The sequence below is a fragment of the Ovis canadensis genome, chromosome 2 (genome assembly GCF_042477335.2).
Source record: "Ovis canadensis isolate MfBH-ARS-UI-01 breed Bighorn chromosome 2, ARS-UI_OviCan_v2, whole genome shotgun sequence".
NCBI lineage: Eukaryota > Metazoa > Chordata > Mammalia > Artiodactyla > Bovidae > Ovis > Ovis canadensis.
The window spans coordinates 240924090-240940470 of NC_091246.1; the positions used below are offsets into that span (position 1 = coordinate 240924090).

The 16381-nt window shown below is 43.8% G+C and overlaps 1 protein-coding gene across 1 annotated transcript in view; it reads right to left on the reverse strand.

The window, feature by feature from the left end:
• KPNA6 (karyopherin subunit alpha 6) overlaps positions 1-13275 on the reverse strand; it is a 58451-nt gene extending 45176 nt beyond the window's left edge. Inside the window, exon 1 of the mRNA XM_069578752.1 lies at positions 13068-13275. Within this exon, the coding sequence (XP_069434853.1) occupies positions 13068-13071 (4 nt within the window). The 5' untranslated portion in view covers positions 13072-13275. The remainder of the gene's footprint in view (positions 1-13067) is intronic.
• Between the last annotated feature and the right edge of the window lie 3106 nt (positions 13276-16381).

Genomic DNA, 16381 nt, shown 5'->3' on the forward strand with positions numbered 1-16381 from the left:
GAATTACTTAAAAGTAGGAAAACCAAAGCGCTCACCTTACACTTAAGTCAATGCCAAAACATTCACTGAATAACTCCCAAGTACTCATACTGCTCAAGGAATCAAGGGGGAAAAAAATCCAAATGGTTAAATCTCTAAACTGACTCATATAAACAAGTGATTTATCATTCACTTAATAAAATGTATGTGCCAGGCACTCTGCTAAAGTTTCTGCCTTCAAGAAGCTTTACAATCTACTTTAGTTTCATACCATCAAGAACCAAAAAGGACTTTCCTAGCGGTCCAGTGATTAAGACTCCATAGTTCTTCTGCAAGGAGCTTGGGATCAGAGAACTAAGATCCCACATGCCAAGCAGCAAGGCCAAAAAATTTAAAAAAAAAAAAAAGAATCTAAGTGTGCAATGACATCACAGGGTGGAAGTGAGAACTATTTTTACTGTGTGGTGAGCTCTGAAGTAGTCTCTGAAGGCTAGATGGTTATTATTTCTGAAGGCAATTGGTGGGGAGGGAGAGCAGTCCAAAGCAAAGAGATCAGAAAACCCAAGGCTGGTTTGAGGAACAAGACCAGTTTGGTTAGAGAGGTATAAATACAAAGGCCCACAGGCAGAATGTCTCTGAGACACAAGTGTGAGCTGCTGGTCCCCATTCTGCAGCACTGCACCCCTTCATCCCCAGTCTTCTGACAAGGAGGGTTCTGCATTACCTGTGGGAGAATTACACAAATCCTTCGATCAGGTCTTCATTTCAACCTTTGGTTAATAGGAGAAAGAGCTTTTCCAACAGCCATTCTGACAAGTTAAAAGTAGGATTTCTCTAACCTGTGTATATTAATCCAAAAAGGAGCTGGCTTTGGAATGTGATCTTCTGAGGCCCTATGTACAAAGGGAATCCTCTCTGTCCTCATTAGACGTACTATAGACAGACACTCAGTGTTGCCCCTCAAACCCTGTCAACTCCTTCCATTGTGATATAGTGAGATAGAGTATTGATTTGGGAGTCAGGCGAACTGCTTCCCATCCCAACTGAATAACCATGGGCAAATTACCCACTCCTGTGAATCTCTGCTTCTCTTTTTAACAATAAACTTTATAGCCCTGTATGATTGATGAGGTAATGTCAAAGTGTCTAGGCCCTAAATGCTGAATCAGTGGTATTTCTTTTCTCGTCCCAGATCCTACCCTGAAAATCTTCAATTCCCCATGAGGGCAATTTCCTGGAAGTTAGAGTCAAAAGAACAATTCTATTTCCTTGCTCTCCACTAATAGATGATTTTTCCTCTTCCTTTCTCCTAACACTGTAGCTCCTTTCTCTTAATCTTTACCTTCTATTCCATCTTCATTCCTTCCAAAGCTAGGCTGTAAGAATCAATGAGCCAGATTTTTTAAAAAGGGCTGGTTCTCTACTTACCTCACTGCAAAATAAGCAATTCTGATCACGTCTCATTGCAATAATTGCTTCTTTGGAGCTGATGACTTTTAAATCCACATCTGCAGTCATACCTAACACTCAAGGTGTTCCTTCTACCCATCTTCCATAAGCACCTCAAATGCTTTAAACAAAATGTTTTTAAGTAAGCATTATCTCCATAAACCTGCTCCTCATTCATTCTTTATACACTTCATTGACCACAACCCCTTACTTGGATTTCTGGAATCAAAAGAGCACTGAAATTAAGAATATTTTTAGTATATATAACCTCAAAATATATTTAAGCAACAAAACCTGAATAAAACTAACATGAGGGGACTTCCCTGGTGGTCCAGCGGCTAAGACTCCAAGCTCCCACTACAGGGGGCAGGGTTCGATCCCTGGTCAGGGAACTAGATCCCACATCTTGCAACTAAGACCAGGCACAGCCAAATAAGTAAATAAATATTAAAAACAAAAACTAACATGAGACTATTTACAGCCCTTATTAATCTCACTCAACGTTCAAATGCTTTGCCAGAAAATATTAATCATATTTGACTATACAGGGCTCTATCCCAGACCCTGCTGGAGGTGTTATACACTCAAAAGGGTGAAACTGGTTAATGAGAGAGGGGAAGAACTTAGATTTTACAATGGTATGTGGCCCTCCAAAGCTCAACCTTTATCGATAATGTTTTATTCCCTAGTATTTAATTTTTCTTGCTGGATTTTCTTGAGTATGCCATGACACTGACTTCATGAAAGGCTGACAAAAAAAAAAAGTATATCAGACCTGTACTACAAAGCTTTGGCAAACAGACGGCCACGACTGGGGGACTTTCTCTTGACTGACGGCTGAATTCTGAAGGGATGTGACAAGAGGTGGTCTGGGCAATGAGCATGCCTGTTATGTGGATGTTATTTATGTTTGATCCCCAGTGCTTCTGTATGTGACCATGGTTCTGGTAATTGAAACTTTACATTTTATTATTTAATTCAACAAATTAAAATTTGTCCCAATTAATTATGCCAAGTGCTAAAAATAAAGAATGTTAACTATCCGAATGACTATTCAGCAGCTTGTTGAAAGTTATTTTCTCATATCAAGCAACAATAATTTCAAGAAACTGACTTTTTCTATTGTTTCACTTTTGCTGCAAAATGAACAGCTTTAAATAATTTTTGAAGTTTTGATTAGTTTGTTTCTGTATTTATAAATACTAATTTGCATATGCAATTTGATATACTTTATATAAGTAATTAAATCAAAGTTACCCAGCAAATACAGCTATAAAATTTAGCTAAATGTAAATAGTCTTTTAACTTTAATCTAAAAATTTTGTTCAGTCACTCTTAACCTTGCACTGAATATTAAAGTAAGTTTTATGTTTACTCTTTTTATGTATAAAGCAGAGACATACTGAAGTGAAGTGAAGTGAAGTTGCTTAGTCAGGTCCGACTCTTTATGACCCCATGGACTGTAGCCTATCAGGCTCCTCCATCCATGGGATTTTCCAAGCAAGAGTGCTGGAGTGGATTGCCTTTTCCTTCTCCAGGGGACTTTCCCAACCCAGGAATCGAACCAGGGTCTCCCGCATTGCGGGCAGACACTTTACCGTGGGAGCCATCAGGGAAGCAAAAAACCATAGAGTATATCTGTGTTTTAAAATTTTCTGGGGGGGATGCATTAGGGAAAAAAGATGCCTAAGAAGGCTTCTTAGAAAGGTGACAATAAATGGAAAGGTTGAGAAAACACTGATAAAAAGGATTAAGGATCTGTACCAGTCAGTATCTTCTCAGCTTTTCAAGACAGATCTTGTGAGTCACCCTTGACAACTCCTTTTCCCTTATCCTCATATCCAATCATTAAGAATAGGGGCTTTATCTCCTAATGATTTCTGGACTCTGTCTCTTTTTCCTACTGCCATTATCCTAACTCTGATCTTCATGATCTCTTGCCTAGACTTTACAAGTCTCATTAATCTGCTTCTTTTCCCTTTATTTCAAACTTCTTGAACCAGTTTGTCTCTCCTCTCTCCTTAGTCCACTCCAATTTGCTTCCATGTTGTCAGACTGGTTTTGTAGAAGACACTGATGGAGTGCACGATGCTAAATTCAACTTCAGTCCTTATTTTGCTGGTCCTCTTGGCAGCGCTCAATTCTAACAGCCATTTCCTTCTTCCTAAAACCCTCTTTCCAGATGCCCCTGGTGATCCAGTAAAGAATCCAACTGCCAATGCAGGGGACACAGGTTTGATACTTGTTCCAGTAAGATTTCACATGCCTCGGAGGAACTAAGCCGGTACACCATAACTTCTGGCCCACTGTCTAGAGTCCGTGCTCCGAGAGAAGCCATGGCTATGAGAAGCCTTCATGCTGCAACTCGAGAGTAGCCCCCCGCTCTGCCAACTACAGAAAGCCTGCTGGCAGCAATGAAGACCCAGTGCAGCCAAAAATAAATAAAATTTTATAATAAAAAAAGTACTCTTTTCCATATGGGCTTCCCTGGGGGCTCAGAGGTTAAAGCGTCTGCCTCCAGTGCGGGAGATCCGGGTTTGATCCCTGGGTCGGGAAGATCCCTGGAGAAGGAAATGGTAACCCACTCCAGTATTCTTGCCTGGAGAGTCCCATGGACGGAAAGCCTGGTAGGCTACAGTCCATGGGGTCGCTAGGAGTCGGACACGACTGAGCGACTTCACTTTCCTTTCTTTCCTACTCTTTTTCCATTGGTTTGCTGCTGCTGCTGCTGCTAAGTCGCTTCAGTCGTGTCTGACTCTGTGCGACCCCAGAGATGGCAGCCTACCAGGCTTCCTCGTCCCTGGGATTCTCCAGGCAAGAACACTGGAGTGGGTTGCCATTTCCTTCTCCAGTGCATGAAAGTGAAAAGTGAAAGTGAAGTCGCTCAGTCATATCCGACTCCTACGGACCCCATGGACTGCAACCTACCAGGCTCCTCCGTCCATGGGATTTTCCAGGCAAGAGTACTAGAGTGGGACGCCATTGCCTTCTCCATTGGTTTATGAGACATCAGTCACTCATTAACTTTCTTCAAATTAAGGCTGCTGATCCATTTCTTCCTGCACATTAAAGGTTATCTTGTCAGCCCATCTCCCAGGATACACATTTTTCATAGGTACTATCAGTGATTCCAGCAGTTTCAGCCACCACATAATAAACAGATGATCAAACCTCTATCTCCAACCCCAGGCTCCACTCTTGAGCTCCAGATTTCTCTATCCAGTTGTTTTTTGGACATCTTCCCTTGGAAGTCACAGAGATTGCTCGAAATGTCCAGATTTAAACTCACCTCAGTTAACAGCAACACTATCCACTCTGCTGCTCAAGGCAAGAGGCCCAGGAGTCATGCTTAATTGCACCCCTGTCCCCCAACCACTTGCAGCCTTCCAATGAAACCAATAACCAAGCCTGGTAATTCAAAGTTTCTACTGTGATCAAAAGACGACTGCTTCTTGTCAGGAAAGCTATGACAAACCTAGACAGTGTGTTGAAAAGCAGAGACATTACTTTGCGGACAAAGGTCTGTATAGTCAAGGCTACCCCAGTGGTCCAGAGCTGGACCATAAAGAAGGTGGAGTGCTGAAGAACTGATGCATTTGAACTGTGGTGCTGGAGAAGATTCCTAAGAGTCCCTTGGACAGCAAGGAGAGCAAACCAGTCAATATTAAGGGAAATCAATCCTGAACACTTGTTGGAAGGACTGATGCTGAAGCAGAAACTCCAGTATTTTGGTCTTCTGATGCACACAGCTGACTCACTGGAGAAGTCCCTGATGCTAGGAAAGATTGAGGGCAGAAGAAGAAGGTGTCAGAGGACGAGATGGCTGGATGGCATCACCAATGCAATGGACATGAACTTGGGCAAACTCAGGGAGATGGTGAGGGACAGGGAGGCCTGGCATGCTGCAGTCGATGGGGATGCAAAGAGTCAGACACAACTGAGTGACTGAACAACAACATTCTCTACTGTAACTCTCTCTCAATCTCTGTGAACATCTCTTGCTAGGACTACCATACTACTTAAGAACTAACTACTGGGACTTCCCTGGTGGTCCAGTGGTTAGGAATCCGCTTGCCAGTGCAGGGAACTCGGGTTCCATCCCTGGTCCAGGAGGATCCCACCTGCCAAGGAGCAATGAGGCCCATGAGGCACAACTCGGGAGCCCGCAAGCAGCAATTGCTGAGCCTGTGCACCCAGAACTGGTGCTCCGCAGCTGGAGGGGCCACCACAATAGAAAGCCTGACCACAACTAGAGGAAGACCTCGCTCAGCAGTGAGGAACAGCACAGCCAAAAATAAATTAAAAAACAAACAAACAAAAAAAAACACCAACTACTTAAAGAATCTCCTGGTTTTCATCTTCTAGCAGTCTTAATTTATTCTCCCCAGAGCTTTCAAGTAATATAAATAAATAAATTTGATCATGTCACTTCTGAGATTAAAACCTTTCAATGGCATTTCACTGTCATCAGGGTTAGGTCTAAATATCATTCCCGAAATGCTACCAACCACCAAGCCTAGCTATCTTTTTCTTGTGAAATCATTTCCACCCTGCTGCTGACAAATCACATCCATAGGTCAGCTCTCATTAGCTTAATGGCTTTCCCTGACTCCCCTAGGCTGGGGTGGATTGGATTGCTCACTCAAAATACTACCATAATGGTCTCCAAAGTATGAGATACAAAATCAACTGGGACATAGGAAGAAATGCATACATGCGTATTTTTACTAATATACGTATATAATATGTACTTATACATTAGTAGGGCTTACCTTTATTATATACTAGCCTATTAATACTGGCAACTTTTATCTGCAGGTGAAGAAGTTCATTCACATTTTATCATACTGCATCACACTGTGGTTTGCAACTCATTAAGTGGATTTATAAGATAACTAAATTAACATTTACAAAATAAACAGCTTAGAGTTCTGTCAAGAAACTGAATGGAAGAGAATGTTAATGATGCAAGGAAGAGGAACAAAGAAACAGCAGAGCTGATGTCTCTGGAAGTAAATGATCCTAAGTACCAGAATTTTACTTGCCCCATCACAATAAAACAACACAAAATAACATAGTGACCAGCTAATCAGATCTAAGGAAGCCAAAGACTTAAAATTATCTTAAAGATTATTTGTTTTTGGTAACACAGCATGTGGGATCTTAGTTTCCTAAGGGATTGAACCTGGGCTACTGCAGTGTAAGTGCCGAGTTCTAGCTAGTGGACCGCTCGAAAATATTTTTTAAATACATAGAATCTGGTAAAATACATAAATTACTTGAGACAGTTTATAAAATATATAGAATATTAATGAAGGCAAAACTTATCAATAAGACAGGCAGTTTGGGGGCTATATGTGGCCTCAAATATTCTTCTATTTTTGGTTAGCTTAATGTTTTTAGATTCTGTTTCTTAACAACATTTATTTATTTATTCGTTTATTTATATTGAAGTAGATATTCTCAGATTTATCTGTTTATTTACTGGCTGCATCAGTGGCTTGCAGAATCTAAGTTCACCAATCAGGGATCGAACTCATACCCCTTTCAGTGCAAGCTCAGAGTCCTAACCACTGGACCACCAGGGAATTTCCAAGATGTTTTTAGATTTTAAAAATTAGCTTGCAACATCTAAAAATGTTTAATCCACTAAGAAATCATGTGAAAATTCAGATTTCCAACTTCTGGGGAAAGGGATTGTGGAAAGGCCTGGGAAGTTATGCAATAAGGCAACATTAGACCTACATTCTGTAATGGCAACAACTGGCTGGAACTCATCAATCAGATCTCATGGGACTCTAGTTGGCCTGTCAGTTTCCATCTGGTTAATTTTACTCAATTACCCATTAGAATTTAAATTCTAGGATTTCATTAGAAAAGTATACTTTTGTCTGTTTCATTCACTGCTATATGTCCAGGGCCTAGAACAGTAGCTGACACACAGTAGGCATTCAAGAAACATTTGCTGAAATTAATGATGAATAACTGTCGCCTGTCTCATCGTGTTTCCGACAAGTGTTTATAGTATTTTTGCTTTCTGGGCTTCCCTGGTGGTCCAGTGGTTAAGAATCCACCTTGTAACGAGAGGGACACTGGTTCGATCCCTGGTTTGGGAAGATTCTACAAGCCATGGAGCGACTAAGCCCACGGACCACAACTAATACAGCCCGCACACAAGGAGGAGCAGCCCCAACTCCCCACAATCAGAGAAAAGCCTACATGCAGCAACAAAGACCCACCATAGCCAAAAACAAACATAAGTAAGTAAATCTTAAAAATATTTCTGCCTTCCCCTAAAAGACAAATTGATTACTCTCTTAAGTACTAATGAAGTGACTAACAGCAATTAGTTATCATTTACTGAGTACTCATGGTGTGCTAAACACCATGCTAAAATGCTTTACAAGCATTTGCTCATTTAATCACCTTAACACTCCTATGAGGCAGATATTATCATCATCCCTATTTTAAGAGATGAAGAAAATAAAGCTCTGGAGATTAAGCAACTGGCTAAAGTTCTAATGGAATTACAGAATGAAACAGCTATAACACAAGATAAAACATGAAAAGGACTATATGAAAGGCAAGAACAAAGTGCTACAGAATTCACAAGAATAGTTCACTTCCAGTTTGAAAGGCATAAGGTACATATTTCGGAAAGGTCCCTGAGGGAGGTAGCCTTTAAACCAGATCTTGTAAAAGGGGCAAGATTTCCATAGGAAAAGACGGGCGGGGAAGGGATTGCTTTTGTCACTTTCTCTACCAGGAAAGCTGAAATACACACCTAGGAGGTCGCCTGAGTGGAATGAAGCATATGTGGATAAATATTAAATGGAGTCAGTAGGAAGGCCTTCAATACCACACCCTATGAGTTATGATTTTATCCTGCAGACCATAAGGAGTCCATGAACGTTCCTAAATTAAGGAGTAGGGTGACAAGATCTGATGGTTTTAGCAATACTGCTGCAGCAGAAGTGGTTGTGGTACAGGTTACAGAAGAGATTTAGAAAGTTTCTGAAATAATGACACCTTTACAACCTACAGTATTTTCTAACATCTAGTATTGATACTTCACTGACACTTCATTAACAACATTAACAGTATTATTATATTTTCACATCAAGGAGCTTGAGACTCAGCAAGTTTAACGACCACAGAATTAATCGTCTTTTTGGGACTATGCTCTGAGAAAAACGTACACAAAACAATTTAGGGATGACGGAGGACATCAGTAAGAGGATCATAGTATCCAACAACTGCCAATATAGGAAAGGAAGAAAAGAGTAAGGAACCAGTCTTACCAAGGGTAAGATTTCTCTTATGCCCTAGTATCTAGACCAATGGTCTGACCATTAACAAAAAATGCAGGAAAGGGACCCCACGCGGGAGTGAGTCTGAGGCTGGGGAACACTTAGTTTAGCGCCTTCTCTGTTGCTATTAGGAACTATGGGGTGGGTGGGGAGGCAAGGCTGGAAGGAATGTTCTAGATTACTTCCTGACCTGCAGGGGTTATTAGAAAGGTTTTGCAAACTAGAGGCAACCTTCAGTATCCTACAGGCCAATGGCAGTGACAGTTCCAAAACATCACAAAGAGATCAGATTCTTTCCGTCTGGACCCTCACTCTTAGAACTGCCTGCTCTTTATTTATAAATTCTGCCTCATGAATTCCCAGCATTGCGAATGGCAATTTCAAGAGTCAGAAAAGGGCTCCTTTCCAGAGGCAGAACACAGTCCTTAATAGCCCATATTTTGGTTAGAACCATACTGCCTGAGGAAGTGATTCTTCTGTTTACTAGCTCTGACCTTGCATTAGTTATTGAACCTCTTTGTGCTTCAGTTTTCTCAACTAGAATGTGAGAATCTGAGAAATAAATGAACTAGTATTACAGTACTTAGTGCCTAGCATATAGAAAGTTCTATACAAGTAATGACTATTACTATAGCTTTCCCATTTCTTTTTAAGTTCTCAAACTTTGGTGAGATACCTGGGTTAAAATATAAACTGGCAAAAAGGAATAAAATTTGGCAAATAAGAAAGGCTTTTTCAGAAGTCCTCCAGGCTTCCCTTCACATCTAATCAGCCAAAATCTGTATCACCTGCCTATGCCTAAATCAATCACTGTCTAGAGAGATAGAATTATGATTGATTTAGAGTTTATATCAATCAAGACTAGTGGGCTATATCAATCATCCCGGGGCTGGGAAGGTGCTGCCAGATTCCTGGTTAGCAGGATGGTGAAAGTGAAAGTGAAGTCGCTCAGTCGTGTCCGACTCTTTGCAATCCGTGGACTGTAGCCCACCAAGCTCCTCCGTCCATGGGATTCTCCAGGCAAGAATACTGGAGTGGGTTGCCATTTTCTTCTCCAGGGGATCTTCCCGACCCAGGGATTGAACCCAGGTCTCCCACATGTAGGCAGACGCTTTAACTTCTGCACCACTGGGGAAGCAGGATGGTAGGAACCTGATAAAAACAATCAATGTCTGCCGAGACTTAGTCTTGAGAGTCTGCGGTCTCTGCTAAGGAGGGTTAAAACAAATAACTTCCAGAGCTGCAAGCATCACCCCTACAAAACTCCTAATAGCAATGAAATAACGACAAAGGTCTGTTAAGGCTAGTGAAGTCTGGCACAGAAGAAACAGTATAGTATAGGCCATAGCCTGAGGAGAGTATGCTGGTCAGGCAGTGAAGTACGGCAGGGTCTAGACATGGAGGTGTGAGGCAGGCTGTGTTAGTGTCCCCAGCCCTAGGGCTTAGATCACCAGCCTTGGACTAAACACCAAATCTTCTCAAAGCCTGTTTACTCTTTTTTTTTAATTTTTATTTTTACTTTTACTTTACAATACTGTATTGGTTTTGCCATACATTGACATGAATCCTGAGGATAACCAAAACCACCTTCCCAGGTGGTGCTAGTGGTAAAGAACCTGCCTGCCAATGCAGGAAACATTAAGAGATGCAGGTTTGATTCCTGCATCTGAAAGATCCCCTGGAACAGGGCATGGCGACCTACTCCAGTATTTGTGCCTGGAGAATCCCCATGGACAGAGAAGCCAGGCAGGGCTACAGTCCATAAGATTGCAAAGAGTCAGACACAACTGAAGTGACTGAGCACGCACACAAAACCATCTTGAATTTGATGTTAGGATTAAATGTAAGGATGCATTTCACTCTGTGGTATAAGGATCAGAAAACAAAAACAACCAACCCACACATAACAAAACAATAATCCACAAAACCCACACAAAACATCACCACCAACAGCTAAGTATTCAGAAAGACAAAGTGCAAGGTGGGATGGGGTGGGGGGAGGGGCCTGAAGTGGGGTTGCAGAGAAAAAGGGGAAGCTACTTGACTTTAGACTAAAAATCCCCTTCAGGACCCTGGTCAGGTTTTGCTGCTCTATTGAAGAACTTCCATTTCAAAGTGTATCAGAAAAGGACTAACGTGATTCTACTTAGAGGTTTCTCTGCAGCAAAATGGGTAAGAATCTCACTTCTGGATTTGCTGTAACTAGTGTGTTCTATTCTCTGAAGTGGTTTCCCAATCTGTAAAAATTGAGTAAATCATGGCCAAATTTACTTCACTGGGCTTAATAAACTAAATATTAGCTCCTTCCCTTTTGAGGCAGCAATGTTGCTGAAACTGAAGGCCAACACAAAATCTATAACATAAAAGTCCCTAAAATTTTTCATTCATTCATGAAGTTGCAGTTATTTGTAACTGCAAATAACAGGCCTATCAGCCTTAATGAAGGATTCTGGAAACTAGAGTGCTTAAAGAAAGGAACAGACACAGAAGGTGAAAAAGAATCTGTTTTGATATTTGTAGAGCTCTTGTGCCTGTGTGCTCAGTCTTGTCCAACCCTTTGTGGCCCCATGGACTGTAACCTACCAGGCTTCTCTGTCCATGGGATTTCCAGGTAAGAATACTGCAGTGGGGTGCTATTTCCTTCTCCAGATCTTCCTGACCCAGGGATTGAACCCAGGTCTCCTGTGCTTCCTGCACTGCAGGCAGATTCTTCATCCACTGGGGTAAGCCACTGGGGAAGCCCTACTAGTCTCCAGACAATGTGGAATCTCATTTAATTCTTAAACACCTGGGTAACACTGTCCCCTCCCCCTCCCTAGAGAAGAGGAAAGGAAGGCTCAGAAAGGAAGGAAAATAACATTTATTTTGAACTGTGCTAGATGTTTTCCATATGCATTACTGCATTTGACATTTAAGTGACTTCTCTGGATGAGGGCTAGGAAGTAGTAGGCAGGATTATAGTACCAGATCTGATTCTAAACTCATTGTTGTTCAGCTCAAGGGAATAATTTATGTTTCCTCAGGATCAGGGATCTTACAAAACTCAATCTCAGAATCTCATTTAGCTCCCCTCCCCCAAAACACCCATAACAGTTGGGGTTAGCAATTCACCTTGGAGTTGTTCAGTTTCTTTCAGATTAAAGATTTCAAAGCAGGCCCACTAGCAAACAAAAACAAAACACCTTTACAACTCTTGCCTAGGATTAAAAGCTTTCTTTCCCTCTTCCAGCCCAACCACTAGAGGGCCAGGCCACAAAAAAAAGCAGCTATAAACTAGAGCTCTGGAGCGATCCACCTGGTTTAAGCCACTTACTGTGTGACCTTGCCTAAGTTACTTTACCTCCCTAAGCCTCAGTTTCCTTATCTGGGATAACAGTATTATCTCAATAGATGGTGCAAATTAAATAAAACGTGACATGTAAAGCAATCAGAACAATGCCTGCACAACAGGAAGAGCTTAGCAAATTTAACAGCTTTTATTGCTGGAGAAGAAGTACCACTGATGGGTCTGTCCCTAAGTCCAAAGACTTCGCCATCGTAATCTCTCTGAGCATTGCCTTTGCTGATTGGAGTCCCTTTAATAAGAGCAACAGGTCGCTCCTTTTCTGCTAATCAGGGCCAGGCCCAGAAACCTAAAGTCCCCGACCTATACATGACTACGAGGTATTGGCATTGTTTTTCTACCACTACGAGGGCTGTCACTCTGAACCCAGCCGAACCACCCCATTTCCGCCTCGGCTCGGGAAGTTCTCCGGGCCTTCAGCGGCCCAAGCTGCTTTTGGCATGGCTGCCCCTGGTTATCAGGCCTAGAGCCGGATCGCCTGGCGTACCTTCGCCAGAGGACTTTCTCTCTCAGACGTAGGCAGGATTTCCCTAAGTTCAGGGGAGTCAGTGAATCCAGTTAATAGGCGCGTCGGTCAGACACACGCCTGGAGAGGGCTCCCTCAGCGTCGTTCGGGCCTGCCACCCGGAGCCCGGCCCCCAGTCCCGCCGCCTGGAGCCCGGCCCCCAAGCCCAGGCCCGGCACAGACCAGAAGGTCGGCCCCTTTCTAGCCTCCGGGAACGCGTGCGATCCGGCCCAGGGCCACCACGTGGGGGTTCCAGAAGTGACAAGGTATTCCCGGAACCAACCCCCAAAGACTGCTCCCCGCATGGGCCCTAACCCGGCCCCAAACTGGCCTGAGCGGCGCTCCCGGCCTGGCTTTTCCCCTCAAATCTATTTGGAGGAGATTCAGACATCCTCTACAGCCTGGAGATAGGCTCTCGCCAGACTCCAAGCTCCGAGACTGTCTCAGCCCGAATCCCCAATTGCCTGGTTTCCTTACTCACCCATCGCGGCTCCGCTCGCTTCTACTTGGCGGCGGTAGCGGCGGCAGCTTCAGCGGCAGCTTCAGCAGACAATATGGCGGATCTGCAGGACGGCAGCCCGGAATGGACAAACAACTTAACATTCAATACCGGGAAGAAACGCGCTTTCGGCCCCAGCCTCTAGTTCACACAGACGAGCTCGTTTAAAGAGACCGCAGCTGCTAGAGGCGGGGAACTGGGATGAGATATGAAAGCAGTGGGTGGAGGAAAACTGGGAGGGACACCTACTAAATAAAGTTAAGCTGCTTAAGATTTCTCAGCTTCTTCTACTATGTCCTGTTTGTAGTGAGGTGTCCTCCCCTGGAAACTTTTTCTTCCAAAAAGGCATTCCTTCCTTTTGTATTAATAGTTAAAACCACGCATAGACCCTGGACTGGATATGAATAAGGAGTTATCCGGCAAGGTAAAGTGACTTGCCCAAGGATATAGAGATAAGGAAATGAAGAAATCTAAAGTAAACCTGATTACAATCCTATTGAGAGATAAGTAGAAAAATGACACTGGTGCCAGGCTTTATAGTTGACAGAGCGCTTCATTTATCCCTACTGCAAGCTCTCTGAGGGCAGAGGGTCGGTTCTATACCCTTTATTACTGCTCTTCAGCACCTAGCACAGTATATGGGATAGTGTATGTGCTCCATAAATATTTATTAAATGAATAAACAGATGAATGAACAGATCTGTGAGTTACACAAAACAAGGAATATGATCTCCTTATTTTGAGATGAGAAAATTGAGACTCTGAGGTTCAAGTGTCTTTTGCTGTTGTTGTTGGCTGCACCCTGTGGCATGTGGGATCTTAGTTCCCTGACCAGGGATCGAGCCCTCATCCCCTGTAGTGGGGAGCCTGTAATCTTAACCACTGAACCACCAGGGAAGTTCCTTATGTGCCTTTTGAATCATGAAATTTATAGCTGGTGCACATTAGATCTCCCTTTTTACATAATTGCATTCCGGTCCGCCTACTCCCCATCTCAACACACAGAGGAAGGCTATGTCTTTGTCATGGATCCCAAGAAGAACTATCTTTTGGGAGCTGAGGTCCTGTCACAATAAATTGCCATCTCTAATTGTGTACCCAGCCCATTGACGGAAGCAACTCAAAACGCCAGTTCTAGGATTCGGGGTCAGGAAAGGGAACCTTATCTTCCTCTTCCTACTGCCACTGCTCAAGGTCAGACCCCTTTGTTCTCTGCTGGTCTGTTTTACCTGTCTCCACACTGGTCTCCTGTGTCCAGGTTCTCCCACTTGCTCCATTTGGCTATGGTGAGTCTTAGTTGTGGCACTTGGGATCTTTAGTTGTATGCAGAATCTAGTTCCCTGACCAGGGATCGAACCCAGGCCCCCTTCATTGGGAGCTGAGAGTCTTAGCTACTGGACCACCAGGGAATTCTCTGCACCGACTCCCTGCCCCAATCTCTTTAAAAGCAAAGACCTTATCATGTTAGGCTGGTCCTTACTGGCTTCTTGGGCAACTCCCCACCAGGCAATCCAGGCTCCATCCATATTTGGGAAACCACATTTTCCCATGTATGCTCCTATCTTCTTTTGTGCCTTTCCATACGCTTTTTAAAAAGTATTTTTGTTTATTTATTTTTGGCTGTGCTGGGTCTTCCTTGCTGGGTGTCGGCTTTGGTTATGACAAGCAGGGGCTACTCTTTGTTATGGTGCGTGGGCTTATCATTGGAATGGCTTCTCCTGTTTTGGAGCACCAGCTCAAGGGCCACGGGCTTAGTTGCTCCAAGGCACGTGGCATCTTCCCCGACCAGGGATCGAGCCCACGTCCCTGCATTTTCAGACAGGGTCAGCCTATGTCCTCTCTGCTCCCTCTTGCCCTGGACACACATTTTCCTCAGCACTTGGCACCCTAAGTTGTTCACGAGGTGTCTCTCTCTCCTGGTTGTCTATGGAAGAGACTGTATCTTCCTCATCTCTGTCTCTGTCCCAGTGCCTGGCACAATGCCTGACTCAACAAAAGCACCAAAAACATTTGCTGCAGTGTCTGTCTTCTATGCACCACCAAGGGAGCGCCAGTATAACTTGTGGCAGAACAAGGACTCAGGGGACATGCTCAGACTAGATGAGTGTCTATAACTGTCTCTTCTCCTGCCAACCCCTGAGCCCTCCATCCTGTGGTCCACGGGGAGCCAGGAGGGCTTCCAAGCAGCTTCATTTCCATTCTTGCCCTTGGCCTTGCTCACATCCCCTCCCTTGTTGTTCAGTTCCTAAGTCTTATCCGACTCTTTGGGACCCCATGGACTGTAGCACGCCGGCTTTCCCTGTCCTTCGCTGTCTCCAAGTTTGCTCAGATTCATGACCATTGAGTCAGTGATACCATCTAACCATCTCATCCTATCACCCCCTTCTTCTTCTGCCTTCAATCTTTCCCAGCATCAGGGTCTTTTCCAATGAGTTGGCTCTTTGTATCAAGTGGCCAAAGTATTGCAGCATCAGCTTCAGTCCTAATGAATATTCATGGCTGATTTCCTTTAGGATTGACTGCCTTGATCTCCCTAGCCTACAGCCATTGAGCCTCCCTGATCCAGTCCCTGCAGACCTTTCCAGCTCCAATCCACCTCTGCCCCACTTTCCTTATCTTTCCTGTTCTAGGAACCACATTCTGCTTACCCTCCCTGGATACACCAGAATGTTCCAAATCTCTTTGCTACTGCTCTGCTTGAAGCACCTTTTCCTCCTCTTGTCCCCCTGTGAAGTAGCTGATACAACTCAGACTGACCCCTCCTCCAAGAAGCCCAGAGAGCATTCAGTGTTCTCTCCCATGAGCCATTCTGTACCTTGTAACTGTTATAATCACCTGTGTGTATTGACATGTTTGTTTCTGTGTCTTGGCATCTTCACCATCTACCGTGGTACCTGGCATGGAGCAGGGTCTCAGTGACTGTGTGCTGAGAATCAGGACATCACATCAGGATAGCAGTGTCATCTTTCAGAGGGTTTTGGGGCCCAGCTCCACTACTTCCTAGCTGTGTTACCTTGGGCAAGTCACTGTAGCTCCCTAAGCTTGTGTTTTTCTTCTATAGGAGTGACAGCACCTACCTCCTAGGGTTGTCATAAAAATGGGATTAAGGACAGCCCTGTACTACATGGAGGGCAGCCTCTGGCATACAGCAGCTACCGCTGCTACCTTGATCTCTGGTGTTTCCTCATCCTTTCTCCACTGGAGAAGGCTGCACACGTGGGGCTTGCTGGCCCAGAATCCCACACCTCTGCTTGCTGCCTGACAGGCAAGAGGGGAAAGAAATACAAGACACAGGC